Source organism: Plectropomus leopardus, chromosome 17 (genome assembly GCF_008729295.1).
Source record: "Plectropomus leopardus isolate mb chromosome 17, YSFRI_Pleo_2.0, whole genome shotgun sequence".
Taxonomy (NCBI): domain Eukaryota; kingdom Metazoa; phylum Chordata; class Actinopteri; order Perciformes; family Serranidae; genus Plectropomus; species Plectropomus leopardus.
Window position 1 is genome coordinate 24,581,652 of NC_056479.1, and position 13,106 is coordinate 24,594,757.

Sequence of the window (13,106 nt, forward strand, 5' to 3'; positions counted from 1 at the left end):
TGAAAGACAGTAAAGTAGTTTGAGAAATTCTGCAGCTTCTAGCAAATATCTAAGGAGATTCTGAATTATACCCAGTGCTTTTTTTTAATACTAGCTGGTTGTCTGATTTGGTTTATCATATCTCAGCAGGTCTCCACAGCTGCGGCATATAATTAACCCACAATTAACCCACGATTACACCATAATCATCTCATGGCTTTGAGCCTTTTCTTGTATGACTATTTAGAAATCCCAATTAAATCCCAAGTATTACGTCCAAAAAATCGAGATGAAATGCTAAGGAAAATTGTTTTTGGCTGTTTACTCAGCCATGATTGGATGCTTTTTCAGTTAAATGCTCGCTACCAGAAAGTTTTAGCCCCATGCATTTCACTTTAGCATCCAATGTAGTGCACTGCCACAGGACGTTTGAGACTACACTGACCTTCTGTTAAAAACTGTAGTTGAATATGTTTCAAATATGTGAAAAAGGAAAGCATATGCCTGAGGTGTGCTTGATTTATCCTCTCCTGACAGTGGTATTTTATCACTTTAAAGGTAACAACAAATTACCTTTTGGCGAATTCACATGGAGAGTTAAATCAAGCTCATCCCAAGAACTGGCACCTTGTTCTGATATTTGAATCCATGTTCAAGTAATGTCATCTCACACCCTGGTTCAACCCACCACCCCCCTTCTTTTGTTTTCTTCTCCTCCTCCCCACACCCCGACCCAATCCATCCATTCCCCTCCATCCCCACTCCTCCCCTTCCCAATCCGACCCTCCCCTTGTACCGCATCCCTCCCCACCCTCCTCAACAGTGTGGACGGGAGGCCGAGAACTTTGACCGTTTTTTCACACGCCACCCGCCGGTGCTGACCCCTCCCGATGAGGAAGTGATTCAGAACCTGGACCAGGACGAGTTCCAGGGGTTCTCCTTTATCAACCCAGAGTTCCCAGGAACTGCTGCTACCACCACTGCCACCGAGCAGGCTTGATTTCAGCTCATGCACGGACACATGGACACACACACACACACACACAAACATATACATAATCAGTTTCCCCCAGTATCAACCCTGTGTAGCCTGGAAATGATTTGTGCTGTCACAGGAACCAAGAAGCCATGACTTAAACTGATACACAGGCATACTAAATACACAATAAGACATGAACACATTTCTTGTTCACACTGCTGCAACCTGGATGATGTGTTGGCCTCTTCTGAGGGTCCATGTGCAGTTTAAAATGGCTTGAATGCATGTAGCACTCTAGTGCAGCTCCCAAAATACAAAATGTTACTACTTAGCAAGGTATGAGTCATTGACTTTCTCCAAGCTTTGTTTTTGAGAAACAACAAGCTTGAAAGTGTGACTCAACACAAGCTTCTTGAATCAACTTGTGTTGCTCACAGTGTGAACAAAGTGTGTTTAATTTACCACCTCATCACAATAATAAGGTGGCCAGCAAGGACAAACAAGCTGCAACGGCTCAAAACATCTCCATTTGGAGAAACATGCTGCACCTTCAGAAACGATGGTAACAACGTAAACCTGTGGCAAACGAGAAAACCTGCAGCAGAAAGCCAAAACGAATACATTAACAGCAAACACTGTACTAAAACAGAAACAATGCAATGTCAGAAACACACAAATCTCAAAAAGAAATGCAACTGAAAAAAAAACTGCATATCCAGTAAACACGGCATATCATTACACAATTTGTAAAGTTTTGTACTTAACGCAAAGTTACATTGTTTAGGTTTAAAAAAGAATTATGGTGAAAAGAAACCTTGAAATAACTAAAATTTCCTTGTTTTTATAAGGGACATTAACACTGGTTTCCAGGGTTAAGGTCCTGTGTTTGTTTGACCAAGCCAAAACCGCAACCTGTGTCCTTTTGTGGACTTTCACTCTTAATACTACTTGATTCTTTACCCCTGTCAGACAAGTGGTGATGTGATTGCAGCCTTCACAGTCGTGTGAATTCTGCTGCAATTCTTTCCGTAGATATGCATACAAACAGTGCATGAGAACAGCCTGACTCATACAACAGAAGTTCTCCAGTCCTCCAGGGGGAGCTACTCTATTATAATATTGTAAAATCTACAAGAGAATACATACTTCTTTGTATGTTGCTGCTACTCTATTTTTCCCCCATTTCAAAGACACACACTTGATTAGTCTCGCTCTCTCAAGTCAAAAATCAAGCTGTTCCACTGAGCACTCCCCCAAGAGGTCTGGAGAACGCACATTATATTAACTGCAGCGTTTTTCTGTTGCATTTGTTTTCAGGATTTGTGTGTTTTAACTTTGCATTATTTCTGTATTTGTAGCGTGTTTTCTGTTCAGTATTTGTTCTGGCTTTATGCTGCAGGGTGTTTCATTTGCAGTAGATTTGTGTTGGATTTTCGTATGTGTTTTTGAATTGGCATTGTCTCTGAAGCTGCAGCACATTTCTCCTTATGGAAATGTTTTGGGGTCATCGTAGCATGTTTGCCCTTGTCTGACACCGCACAATCAGCATTAGAAATGACTGGCGACCCTTAAAAGTTGTTAAAACACAAACTTTAAATTTATGAATAAAAATTATTCTGAGAACATTTTATGCATTTTCACAAATTTAGTAAATTTACAGCCTAACTACAGAATATTGACAAGTCACAATTCCTGCAGCACACTCAAACACACAACAGCATCATCCACATGTAACATAGCTTTAGGATTACATTTCATCACTTTTTTTGTGAAAACTTGTGATTTAACTTTTGTTTGACTCATTTTTCGACTATTCCAGCGCATTCTGAGTTTGGCCTGTACTTCTGGTGTGCTTTTTATTCAATGTGTAATAATAATAATAGTGTCTGTACGTTTATCCTTATCTTAGCTAAAACTGGAATGCTACACATACTTGTGCATGAGTTTCTATATCAATAATAGCCCTGGACTTTGTCTCCCAGCAGCACTTTAGCATCTTATCTCTGCAACCCTCTGCAGCTATTGTGTGACTGTTTATCATGGTTTTCACAATATGTATTTGAAAGAAAATATTCGGTGTATCATTGAAAATGTGGAAGATTTGTGCCTCAAATATCAGATTTTTTATATGTTTTATCTGCTGCTCAGCACTGGGATCGTGATGGTAAAATGCTGCTGGAAAATAAAGTCTTTATATAGGCTTTGAGTCAGTTAAATAGATAGACGATACTACTTCTTATACTCTCATTTTCTGTTATCTAGTATATAAGCAATGAAAGAGACTAGCAGTTAGTTTCTTTGTGTTTTACAGACGCATGATACATATACCGGGGCATTTGTTTACAGCATATGTATGGGCACATGTATGTTTTACACGTGTGCGAAAGAGTACTGTCTATGAAAACTTGCGTTTGCATTTTTGTGTCTGTGTCAATACCTGCCTTCCAAGCGAGTTGTTTGGCCATGTGTTTACGGTTGTTTGTTTGGTGAATGTCTGCACCCCTCATGTCAAGCAGTATTGGTATGATCTGCTTTAGCTCCAACCACCGGCAGAGGTGAGGAGAAGAAATGGGGAGAGGAGAAAAGACAGAAAAAGTAGAGAAGGGATGCAAGTTTCAGAAAAAGTCAGCAAGATTATAGTGATACTAGAGGAAATTAGTGCTCAACTGGAGTCCCAAAGCTGTGTACAAGTTAAGGTTACAGCAAAGTACACCACAGTAGCTACTGCAAATGACCATCTCAGTACTAGAGATGTTTTCTTTCTCCTGTGAACTGCTTTCAAAATGCAGGTCAAGTACCTGAGCATCCGGAAAAGTTTCAAGGCCTGAAAAAAGTTTCTGTGGTAGAAAAATGGCCGCTAGCTGGATATCAAACACTCGACCAATCCTAGTGATGGCAGGGTCAGCAGCCAGAATCAGGATAATGTATTTGGCCCGGTTCAGGCGAGGAAGTTTATTTCTCCCAGTGTGCTGAGTTTCGGCTGGGCAAGGTCATTTTTGATGATGGCCAATTGATGGCAGTATCGGCAGCCAGAAACTGGCCTGATTCTAGGGTATCATGTATCGTGAGCTGAGTCTGGAAACCGGATGAGGCCCATCTTATTACTTCCAGTGTGCTGAGTTTGGGCCAGTTTTGGGCCAGGTCATTTTTGATAAGAGCCCAATTCTTGCAGTGTTGGCAGCGGGACTCTGGTCAGCTTAATGGGCTGATTCTAGGGATCAGTCATCCAGAGTCTCAGCTGAGACGGGTAACCAGATGCCGCCCAACTTGTTTGTTCCAGCATGCCACGTTTTGGGCATTTTAACTATCTAGGATATGTCACGCAGTTCTACTTTTCTGATCTAGTTCTTTGTGGGAAAGGATTCGAGGTTCAACTCACTGTAATTGGTGTTTTTCATACAATCATCTGCTGTGCAATAAGAATTTCCATCCTAACTACAGCAGCATTGGGCACAGGTTAAAGCTAGCCATTCTGAATCAGGAAAATGTGTTTTGTCTTTTGTTTTCCCTAGCTAGCAATAATTGTGTTGGCCGGAGGGCAGAATTGGTGCTGAAGCAACTTTCAGAGGGCTCAGGTTAGGACTGTAATTTATCAACATGCAAAAGGCTATGAGCTCATGAAGCTTATGTGCGGGCATTTGTATCTGAGAGGAAGATACCTTGTATACTTCAGTGCAGCTAACATTGTGTGGAAGTGGCTGAAGTGCTTCCTCATATCACATTCCTCTTCTTCACAGAGGTACATCAAGGGAGATTTTTTTGAAAAATGGGCACACTCGGGCTCACTGGTGTTTATTGCTATTTATTGGCATGAAGTTATCTATACAGTATCTGCAGGTGAAGGAGAATATAAGCAGTTTCTCACAAGTGTAATGACAAATGTGGTACGGGAATATGGATAATCCGCATGTGAATTTTCTGAATGGCAACTATGCATTCCAGTGCATATTATTTTGCGTTGCCATGTTCAGTTTTCATTGTAAAAAATAAATAAGTGGAATGGGCCTAGTCAGTTTCCTTTTACAAAGTACCCGTCTCCTTTCCACCCAATAAAAAAAGAAAAAAAATCTAAGAGGCTAATGCAGCAAGCCCCAGTGTGTGACCAACATAAAACCTAACACCTGCAGATGCATATCGGCTACATCCCGATCTGCATTGTATTCCAGCTGCTGGGTGATCTCAAGCTTTATATTGTCCTTTACTTGGTTGCTGAAGTAACATTAGTCATTGCAGTGTTTGTTGTACAATACTGGGTGCTGAAAAACCAAATTGATAATTGTTTCACCATTGGATAGCAGTTAGCCATGATGTGGAGGTATGACTTCAGTGTAACGATTTCTTCAGTCAAACATAGTTCTGAAGGCAGAAACCAGGGGAAATCGATATCCATCCAAATATATTTGATCTGCAGGGATTTGAAAATATTAATAGGAACCTACAACATTTGTTTTTCTAAATTTCCGTACAAATTTTTCCTATGAATATTTGTGCTTGGTGTGAAACAGCTTTTATGCTGCAGTATCATGTATTTAAATCACTTGAACGGTATCTGTCATGCAAACAGGCATAGGAGTCACTGTGGTCTCCACATGCATGACAGCTGATAGGACATTATGAGTATCTTAGCCTATCTGCAGTATGGAAGGGACTGGAAGTTAATGAGGAATCATTGTTTTGAATATATTTATTCTATTAAAACAGATTTTCTTTTTTCAATTCAGGGGCCTATACTATTTCTTGTATTTATAATGCAGAAGGCAGTGGGGTCTTTACATATATTTGTGTTCTTCCAGACAGTTGGACTGGAAATTGGCATATGCTTTTGAATATCGTAACATTTCCAACACATGGTTAAAAAAATTCATCTGTAAGTGAGTTTAAAGAAACTGAAACATTTCAAAGAGATCATTTTTGCAGGACACTTGCAGATTGTGCTCTGCTTATTCCTGAAGAGTGAGCCAGATGGTAAAGGGCTAGCGGAAAGCTGAGGGAGGCTGATCCCTGATTGGAAAAGGCAAGAATTCCCACTGTAAAGCCATGCGCTGAGGATTTTAAAAATTCTCCTTTAGTTGCCTCGTCACTGGTCTGAATATCTTTACACACAGCCTCTTGTAATGCATGATTGCATTCTGCTTTTTGGTAGTTTTGAGACCTGTTTCTTCAAGTATTTTGACATCTTGATTGGGTTAATGAATGAGGAAAGTCACTGATTTTGAGAGAGTCTAAATTAGCTTCTAGAGTTGAGAACAGAAGAGCAGCTTTCACATTTTGTCCACGATTATCAGTCTGAAAGGAAATGACTGTTGTGCTTTGGACTAAATCTGTTTCCATTATTTGTGTGTTGCACCTCCATTCTTGGTATTTATTCCAGTCAGTGTCTCCTGTATTATAACAACAACAAATAACTATATATACATATACATAAACATATATAACTGTGCCAAATGTTGATATTTACACCATGTGGTCAGTATTGTAAAGGAAAAGAGAAGTCTTACTCCAGGATTTGTGTTTTTGTTTCTGATTCCTTCCTGCTGAAGGAGAAGCAAAATGAACTCTGCATGAAAAATGCTTTGTTTTACCTTTTTATTAGTGAGGATTTATATACATTTAACATATTAGGGTGAAATATGTTTTTGTGTGTCTGCAGTGCTGCAAAAGCATAATCCAAACTACTGTTGTGCGTGCTATGTGTTAAAATAATGCATCTAAATACATCTAAAGAGAAAAAAAAGGAAGAAAAAAAATGCTTCTCACAATGCTTTCCATGTGCCAAAATTATTTTTGTTTGTTTGTTTTCCAGGAAAAACAGGCATACCTTAAATAAAGGATTTAAAAGATGTGTTAGGGTATGTTTGCTGATGATTTTGTGTGAATATGATGTTCATTGTGTACACGAGAGGGCAAGATTAGAGTGATGAAAGAGAGAAAAAAAACAGGTGAAACGGAAGAAGAGGGAAGCAATACATGATAAAGAGAGGCGAGGTAAAGGTAGCAAGAAGGGACAGTGGAGAGTAGGAAGGGAGGGGACGAGGCAGCTAAGCGAGGCTCTGTGAAGCGGGGCAGGCGGCTACGACAGGCTGTGCATATTTCATGGCTGCCACTTATCATAAGAGCCTTTCCCTGATGGGGGAGCGTAGGTCTGATGACTTCAAGGAAATAACATGCAGAACACGGCCTACATACACACAGCCCTGCTGAGCCACTCAGCCGCTTCACACCGCCTCTAAAGCTGCTCGCAATCCACTGTAGTCGAGCCGCTGCTGCTGCTGCTGCTGACGAGCTGCACATTTACTTTTTATAGGGGTTACTGGATCTTGCACCATTTACTATCCCTAGTACAATATAATGTTTACAAGTATTTACGAAAACTGGATGCAGCGGGTCTTAGCTGTGGTGCATTGTGATGGTAACGTACACAGTACACAGTACAACACACCAATTATCCACTGGGAACGCTTCAGTCTGTGATGACAGGACTGGTGAAAGCAAGAGAGGCTCAAAATCAGTTGATAGGAAGAGAAAACTATGTCAGTGAGGTTTAACTTTGATGAAAACAGTCAAATGTTTTGAGGTTTAAGCTCTTTACATTTCGGTGGACTGTAGAGCCATATGATTATAAGAGAGTAAGTCTTTTTTGGCATATGCACTGAATACACACTGTGGGTTGTGTGTCAGTCCTGTTGTTTTCCAATCACGACGCCCTACATTTTTTTCAGACCAAAAACCCAAATAAAGGCTTTTTCACATGTGTTTTGCATCAGACATAGGATTCATTAAACAGTACTCTGGTGACATAATATACAATTATGCGCACACAATATAGAAACAGATCACAAATGCTACCTAAAAAAAACTGCCTTATGCCAGATATGTACTGTACATGTATTTGGTGGAGCATACAAGTCACCCAGTGATTACAACTGCCTTGTGGTCATGTACAGAACATCAAATACCACGACCCAAGACTCAGATTTTTCTTTCCTGTAATCAGAAATCCTCAACAGCTAAAGACAAGGACACAAGATCACGATGTATTAGACTTGAATTATTTTTACAAAACCAGAAAACAAATGTTATGTCCTAACGGGCAATAGCATCTGGATTTTGTGTTGTTGGCTTAAAAGCTATAGTTCAGACCTTGATTTTTTTTTCCCTGCAAACATGTATTCTGCTTTTATCTGATTTACTGTATCACAAGCAGTCATAGACGCCGACTGATTCAGTTTAACAAGTGGCAGCGTTAACTGGTGACTTTCAGCTGAAGGTGTCCATGGATGCTTGTAGTGATTTATGCAAAGGTCACCAGTTAACACTGTTAAACCTAAACACCTGTTGCTCTGTAACATTTATGCTCCCAAATGAATTCTGTACAATTATAGTCCGTTGTTGGAATATCAATTTTGACAGCCAAAGATGCAGCAACGACACAATTTGATGCTGGCACAGCTTTAAGTGAATGTTCAAAGCTTGCTAACTTGTCTAGATTTAGGGCAAAAGACAACTTCCCTTGCCAACATGTACGTGCATGTTTTGATGACGGTCTATAGACTGACACTTTGGAAAACGGACTTATTCACATTATTCACATTTATTTCATTTTATTGAGCAGATACTGAAAAGGTAATGAATGAGTAAATGAATGAATGATTCTTTATGTCAAACATGTAAAAAAAAAAAAAACAAAGCAAAATAGAACAGACAAATAACTGCAAAAAAGCCTTACAAAATAGAAAAATATTCACAAAATACACAAAATCTACACATCAGTCTTAATAAACAAATGAACAAATACTCATGCCATTCAAACTTCAATGCTTTTTTTGTAAATACATATATGTATGTGTGTGTGTGTGTGTGTGTGTGTGTTTACGTATATATGTATATGTATAAAATTCATTTTATATTCACCCCACAACAATAGGTTGATGGACTTATAATCACAGAAAGTGTTCCCCAGTTAGCCATCTTATTAGTAGAGAAACTAAAAGAACATCCAGGAAACTGTTGATGAAAGATAAATGATTACTTCTTAGCAAACAACTGAGTCAGTTTCCCCTCAACCTTGGATGTGAAATTAAATATATTCAGAAGTACCTGCACAATTCCCTGGTTGCTGCATTCAACTTGAACTTGTAGCGAACATGTTAAACACGCTGCTTTATATTTTAGTGTTGAAAAGGAACGTCTTTCTGTTGCTATGTTATTTCTTTTTTCTTCTTTCTTTCTTTTCATATAGTTCTTCACACCTTCCTCTTTGTTAACTGTATACGAACATTACGGTGCAGCTGTATTTTATGCAAATTTATCATAGCAGCTATACAAACTCCTGTGTAACAGTAAGTTCCAGCACATAAGCTGTATAAAGTTTGTATTGGAGTGGATGTAATAGCCATGTACACAGTAAGCCGCAGCAGTGCTGGAGTGTGTGTGATAATTAATTCCAAATGTTGCGGCCCCCAAATTAAAGCCAGTGGCTTCAGCACAAAGCAGCCTGCGCTTATCAGCCCAAAACAGGTCAGCGTTCGATACCGCCTTTCATTCACCCTCCTCTCCTCTTCACCTCCCCTTTCCTCTGTGCCTCCCACTCTCCCCGCATCCTCAGCTGACATAGGCTCGTCTCCCGCTAATCCTCTCGTTACTGAAAAGAGATGGGGTGAGAGAGGGAGAGAGAGGCAGGAAGGCAGAAGAGAGGAGGAGAGAGAGAGGAAAAGAGGCAAAGACTAAATTAAAGACTCAGAGTCATGTTTCTCTATTAAAACCACTGCCTCTAGAGCACAGCGACTAAAAAAACAATTGTGCATGTTTGCCCTGATGCTACCGTATATTCCAAGCTCTCTATCTATACATCTAAACCAAGGGCCACTGATATTTATCTCGCTCCCTGTCCTTTGCTGCATCTCTTTCCCTTTTTTTTCTCCCTCCATATCTCTGTCTCTCTGCCTCACAGCATTAACTGCAATTGAAGCGTGTTGAGATGGAACACATTATGAGCTGGCCTACATGGCTGGCAGCTGTGTGTGTGTGTGTGTGTGTGTGTGTGAGTGAGTGAATGAGTTTATATGGGTATTTTTGGTAAATAACTGCACGGTCTTAGGCAGTGTACTACACAGAGGATTTACAAGGTTTTGGAAACATAAACACACACATTCACATCTGTATGGGTGTGTTTATATTTCCTGTCAGACTGCAAGTCATAAGTTGACTGACATTTAGTTTGACAGTATATTGATCGGCAATAGCGATCACTGACATGGATAAATAAAATTTCCTAGATTGGTCCTTCATTATAATGAAAGCATGTGTGGGATTATTGTGCTGTATTCACACTGACAGGAAGGCTACCACCTGTTAGTACAGAGTGCCCCAGGGATGGTGTTTTTCTGGAGGCGAACCCGGAAGCTAATGTTATCCTGGTTCCCTTGTAAAAAAAGCCTATGAGATTTTTCCTTTGGATGTTGGATTATTGCAGAAAATAAGCTCTGTGGTAAACAGACATATATAATACTTAAAGAATGTGTTCGGCAAGATAATTTGCACAAAGGAACACCAATTTCAGGATTTTTGAAACCTAAACGCAATTGCCAGAAGTACAAAACTACTGTTAGGCTTAAACAAACTACACTTAAGTCACGTCGCCACTGCTATGAGATTGTAAAGCCGTGTTTGGAGCACTTTGGCGTGATGACATTCTGTTGTATTATTTAGCCACTTGTTAGCAGCCGACTTTTAAAGACACATAAAAGCTTCAAAATATGCGAGTGGGGTATTTATTGTCGTATGTTATGTCATAGAACAAAACGTGAAAGTCTCTTAAGCTAGTGTTAACCACAGACCTTATTTCAGGCTTCTAACCAAAAACCCATCAAAAAGAAGAAAAACATAACCTTTGAGACATGAGAACCACGAGGGCTAAAATGTTAAGGTTTTGGGGCTCATTAGCCCGCTGAGGTTCTCTATTTTGGTGATTTTAACTGACATTTGCCAAACCCTGCCCCCCCTTAGTTACTGTTGCTATGCCGGTCATAACTAGTAATGCAAAGTTACCACTTTTTTGTGTTTATCATTTAAACAATAGGTCCTTCAGGGGTTGATAAAAGCAATGTTTTTTATGGCTACACCATTCCACCAAATGAAAATTTACTGCAAAAAACTTTAGCTATATCATAGAAATTCCTCTAAAATGACAATATTGGTGTCTTTGGAAATGTTAGGATCTCCACTCTAGTATAAAATAAAGCTTTGTAATTTTTTAATGATATTTGGCTGCGCAGGGTTTTGTTTTGACTTTGGATTGACCAAGTTAAATTAAACTCAAGTTAGCAAAACTAAATCTCTGATACATTATTTGCAAGGTTAATTACACTAGGTCTATATGAGTGCAGGCCTCTCTTGAGATGTGGTGCTCTAGTGGATATCAAGCCCAGGACCGTGATGTGGATCTGGGCCAGCTGTGGCAGGTGTGTCCCTGTGGATGGAGGCAGCTCCTCGCAGGCGTTGGGAGAGTTGGCAGATGAAGGTAGGAGATGCAACGTTGGTTTGTAGCTCCTGTGATCTTGAACGCTCTCCTGTCCCTCTCTGTCTCTCTCGCTGTTATTTCTGACCCCGCCTTCCTCTGCCTCGCTCTCTTCAAATAAACAGCCAAGCTTTTGTCAGCTTTATACCTTCAGAAGTGTTGAACCAACATGGTAATCAACATCTAATTTACTAGACTTTTTTAAAATTCTGTCGCTTTCTCTCTTCACCTCTTCTTTCTCGTACTTTGATTTGGACTGTGGCTTCAGCTGTTTGTGTGTTTTAAACGTACGGGCTGTTAAAGGCTCAGACTCTTGACTTTGTGGATGTGTTTATGGTTGTGGATTTTCTGAGGTCGCCCCTTGTGTGGTTTTTTCTGTGACCGCTACTTGCTCAGTGATGTGAATATTTATGTGGCCAGCTTTTAATTGATCCTTTTCCTTCTCTCCCTCTCTGCTGCTCTGTGTATGCATCTTTACCTCATGACTCTCTCAGTGACTAAATAATGTTTTCACTGACTTTTACTGAATAATGTACCTGTTTTGTTTTACTCTTCACTTTTATTCTCTTCCAATCATTTGTCCCACATTCGATGATGCACACAGACAGCTGTGCATCACACACAGGAGCTAAAGGATGCCTTGCGCATTATTATGAGACGCCGAGAGGGTGTGAACATCTGTATGATATGCACAACACCTGGAAACCTGGTCATTTTTTGTGCATCTTAGTGAACAAGCCAGACTTCATTTGTAGGATTGCTCACACTGACTGTAAAAAGATAAAGTTTAAAATGGCCACATTAGGGATGCTGCTGCCTAAAAAATTAACTTAACTTGTTACACACATAATCTAAATTGATTGACAGGTATCACAAATATGTGCATACCCTGGACACAAGGTATATGGATCCCCCTAAGATATCCAGCTCCATGAGTTTTGGTAAAATCTGAAAACAGCACATCTATGTTATGCATCTCCATCTGTGGAAAACATCCTCTGGGCCATATATGCATACAGTAGTATGATATGTATGTATAAATAATAAGGGTGCTCTTATACGCAGAGCTTTACACCGTCATGAATACTAACAGCCTGGGCAGCCCCAATAAGTATTAACTTGCCAGCAGTAAATGAATATGTCAGTGTCAGTTAATCAAATAGCATCCGCTGTCTTTTACCGCATCTAACTTGCCCCTCCCCCACTCACTAACATACACTCCTCCATCTTTAACACCCAGCTCACTCTTTTCTTTCCTCTGTCCATCCACCAACTGAGCCAAGTATTAACAATGTCCTGCCCCAGAGAAACCCTCCACGAGCACACACTTACAGTAACACACAGATTTCCCTCACCTCCTACACAAAGTCACAGTTGCTGTTGCCTCTACTCCAGTTTCACTTTTTTCTTGTCGTCATTCATGTCACTTAGCATCTTACTCTCATCTCTGTATCTCCTCTGCACTTCCTTCACTCACTCTTCCGCTTTATTTGTGGATTTATTTAATATTTCTTTTTATTTTACCTCTGTTAAAAGATCTCTCTAGTATGGTTTGCCTGCTACCACTTGATATTTTTATATTTTTTTATATTCAAGGTACAAGACGTTTGGTTATCTCTCTTCCTGTTTAAT

At 39.9% G+C, this 13,106-nt stretch overlaps 1 protein-coding gene across 2 annotated transcripts in view; it reads left to right on the forward strand.

The window, feature by feature from the left end:
* prkcbb (protein kinase C, beta b) overlaps positions 1–13,106 on the forward strand; it is a 122,480-nt gene that overhangs the window by 107,635 nt on the left and 1,739 nt on the right. The window contains exon 17 of one of the 2 annotated variants that reach the window (XM_042505736.1): positions 803–6,800. The exons of the other annotated variant lie outside the window; for it this stretch is intronic. Within the exon in view, the coding sequence (XP_042361670.1) occupies positions 803–979 (177 nt within the window). The 3' untranslated portion in view covers positions 980–6,800. Of the gene's footprint in view, positions 1–802; positions 6,801–13,106 lie in introns of those variants that run through there. 2 annotated transcript variants of the gene reach the window in all.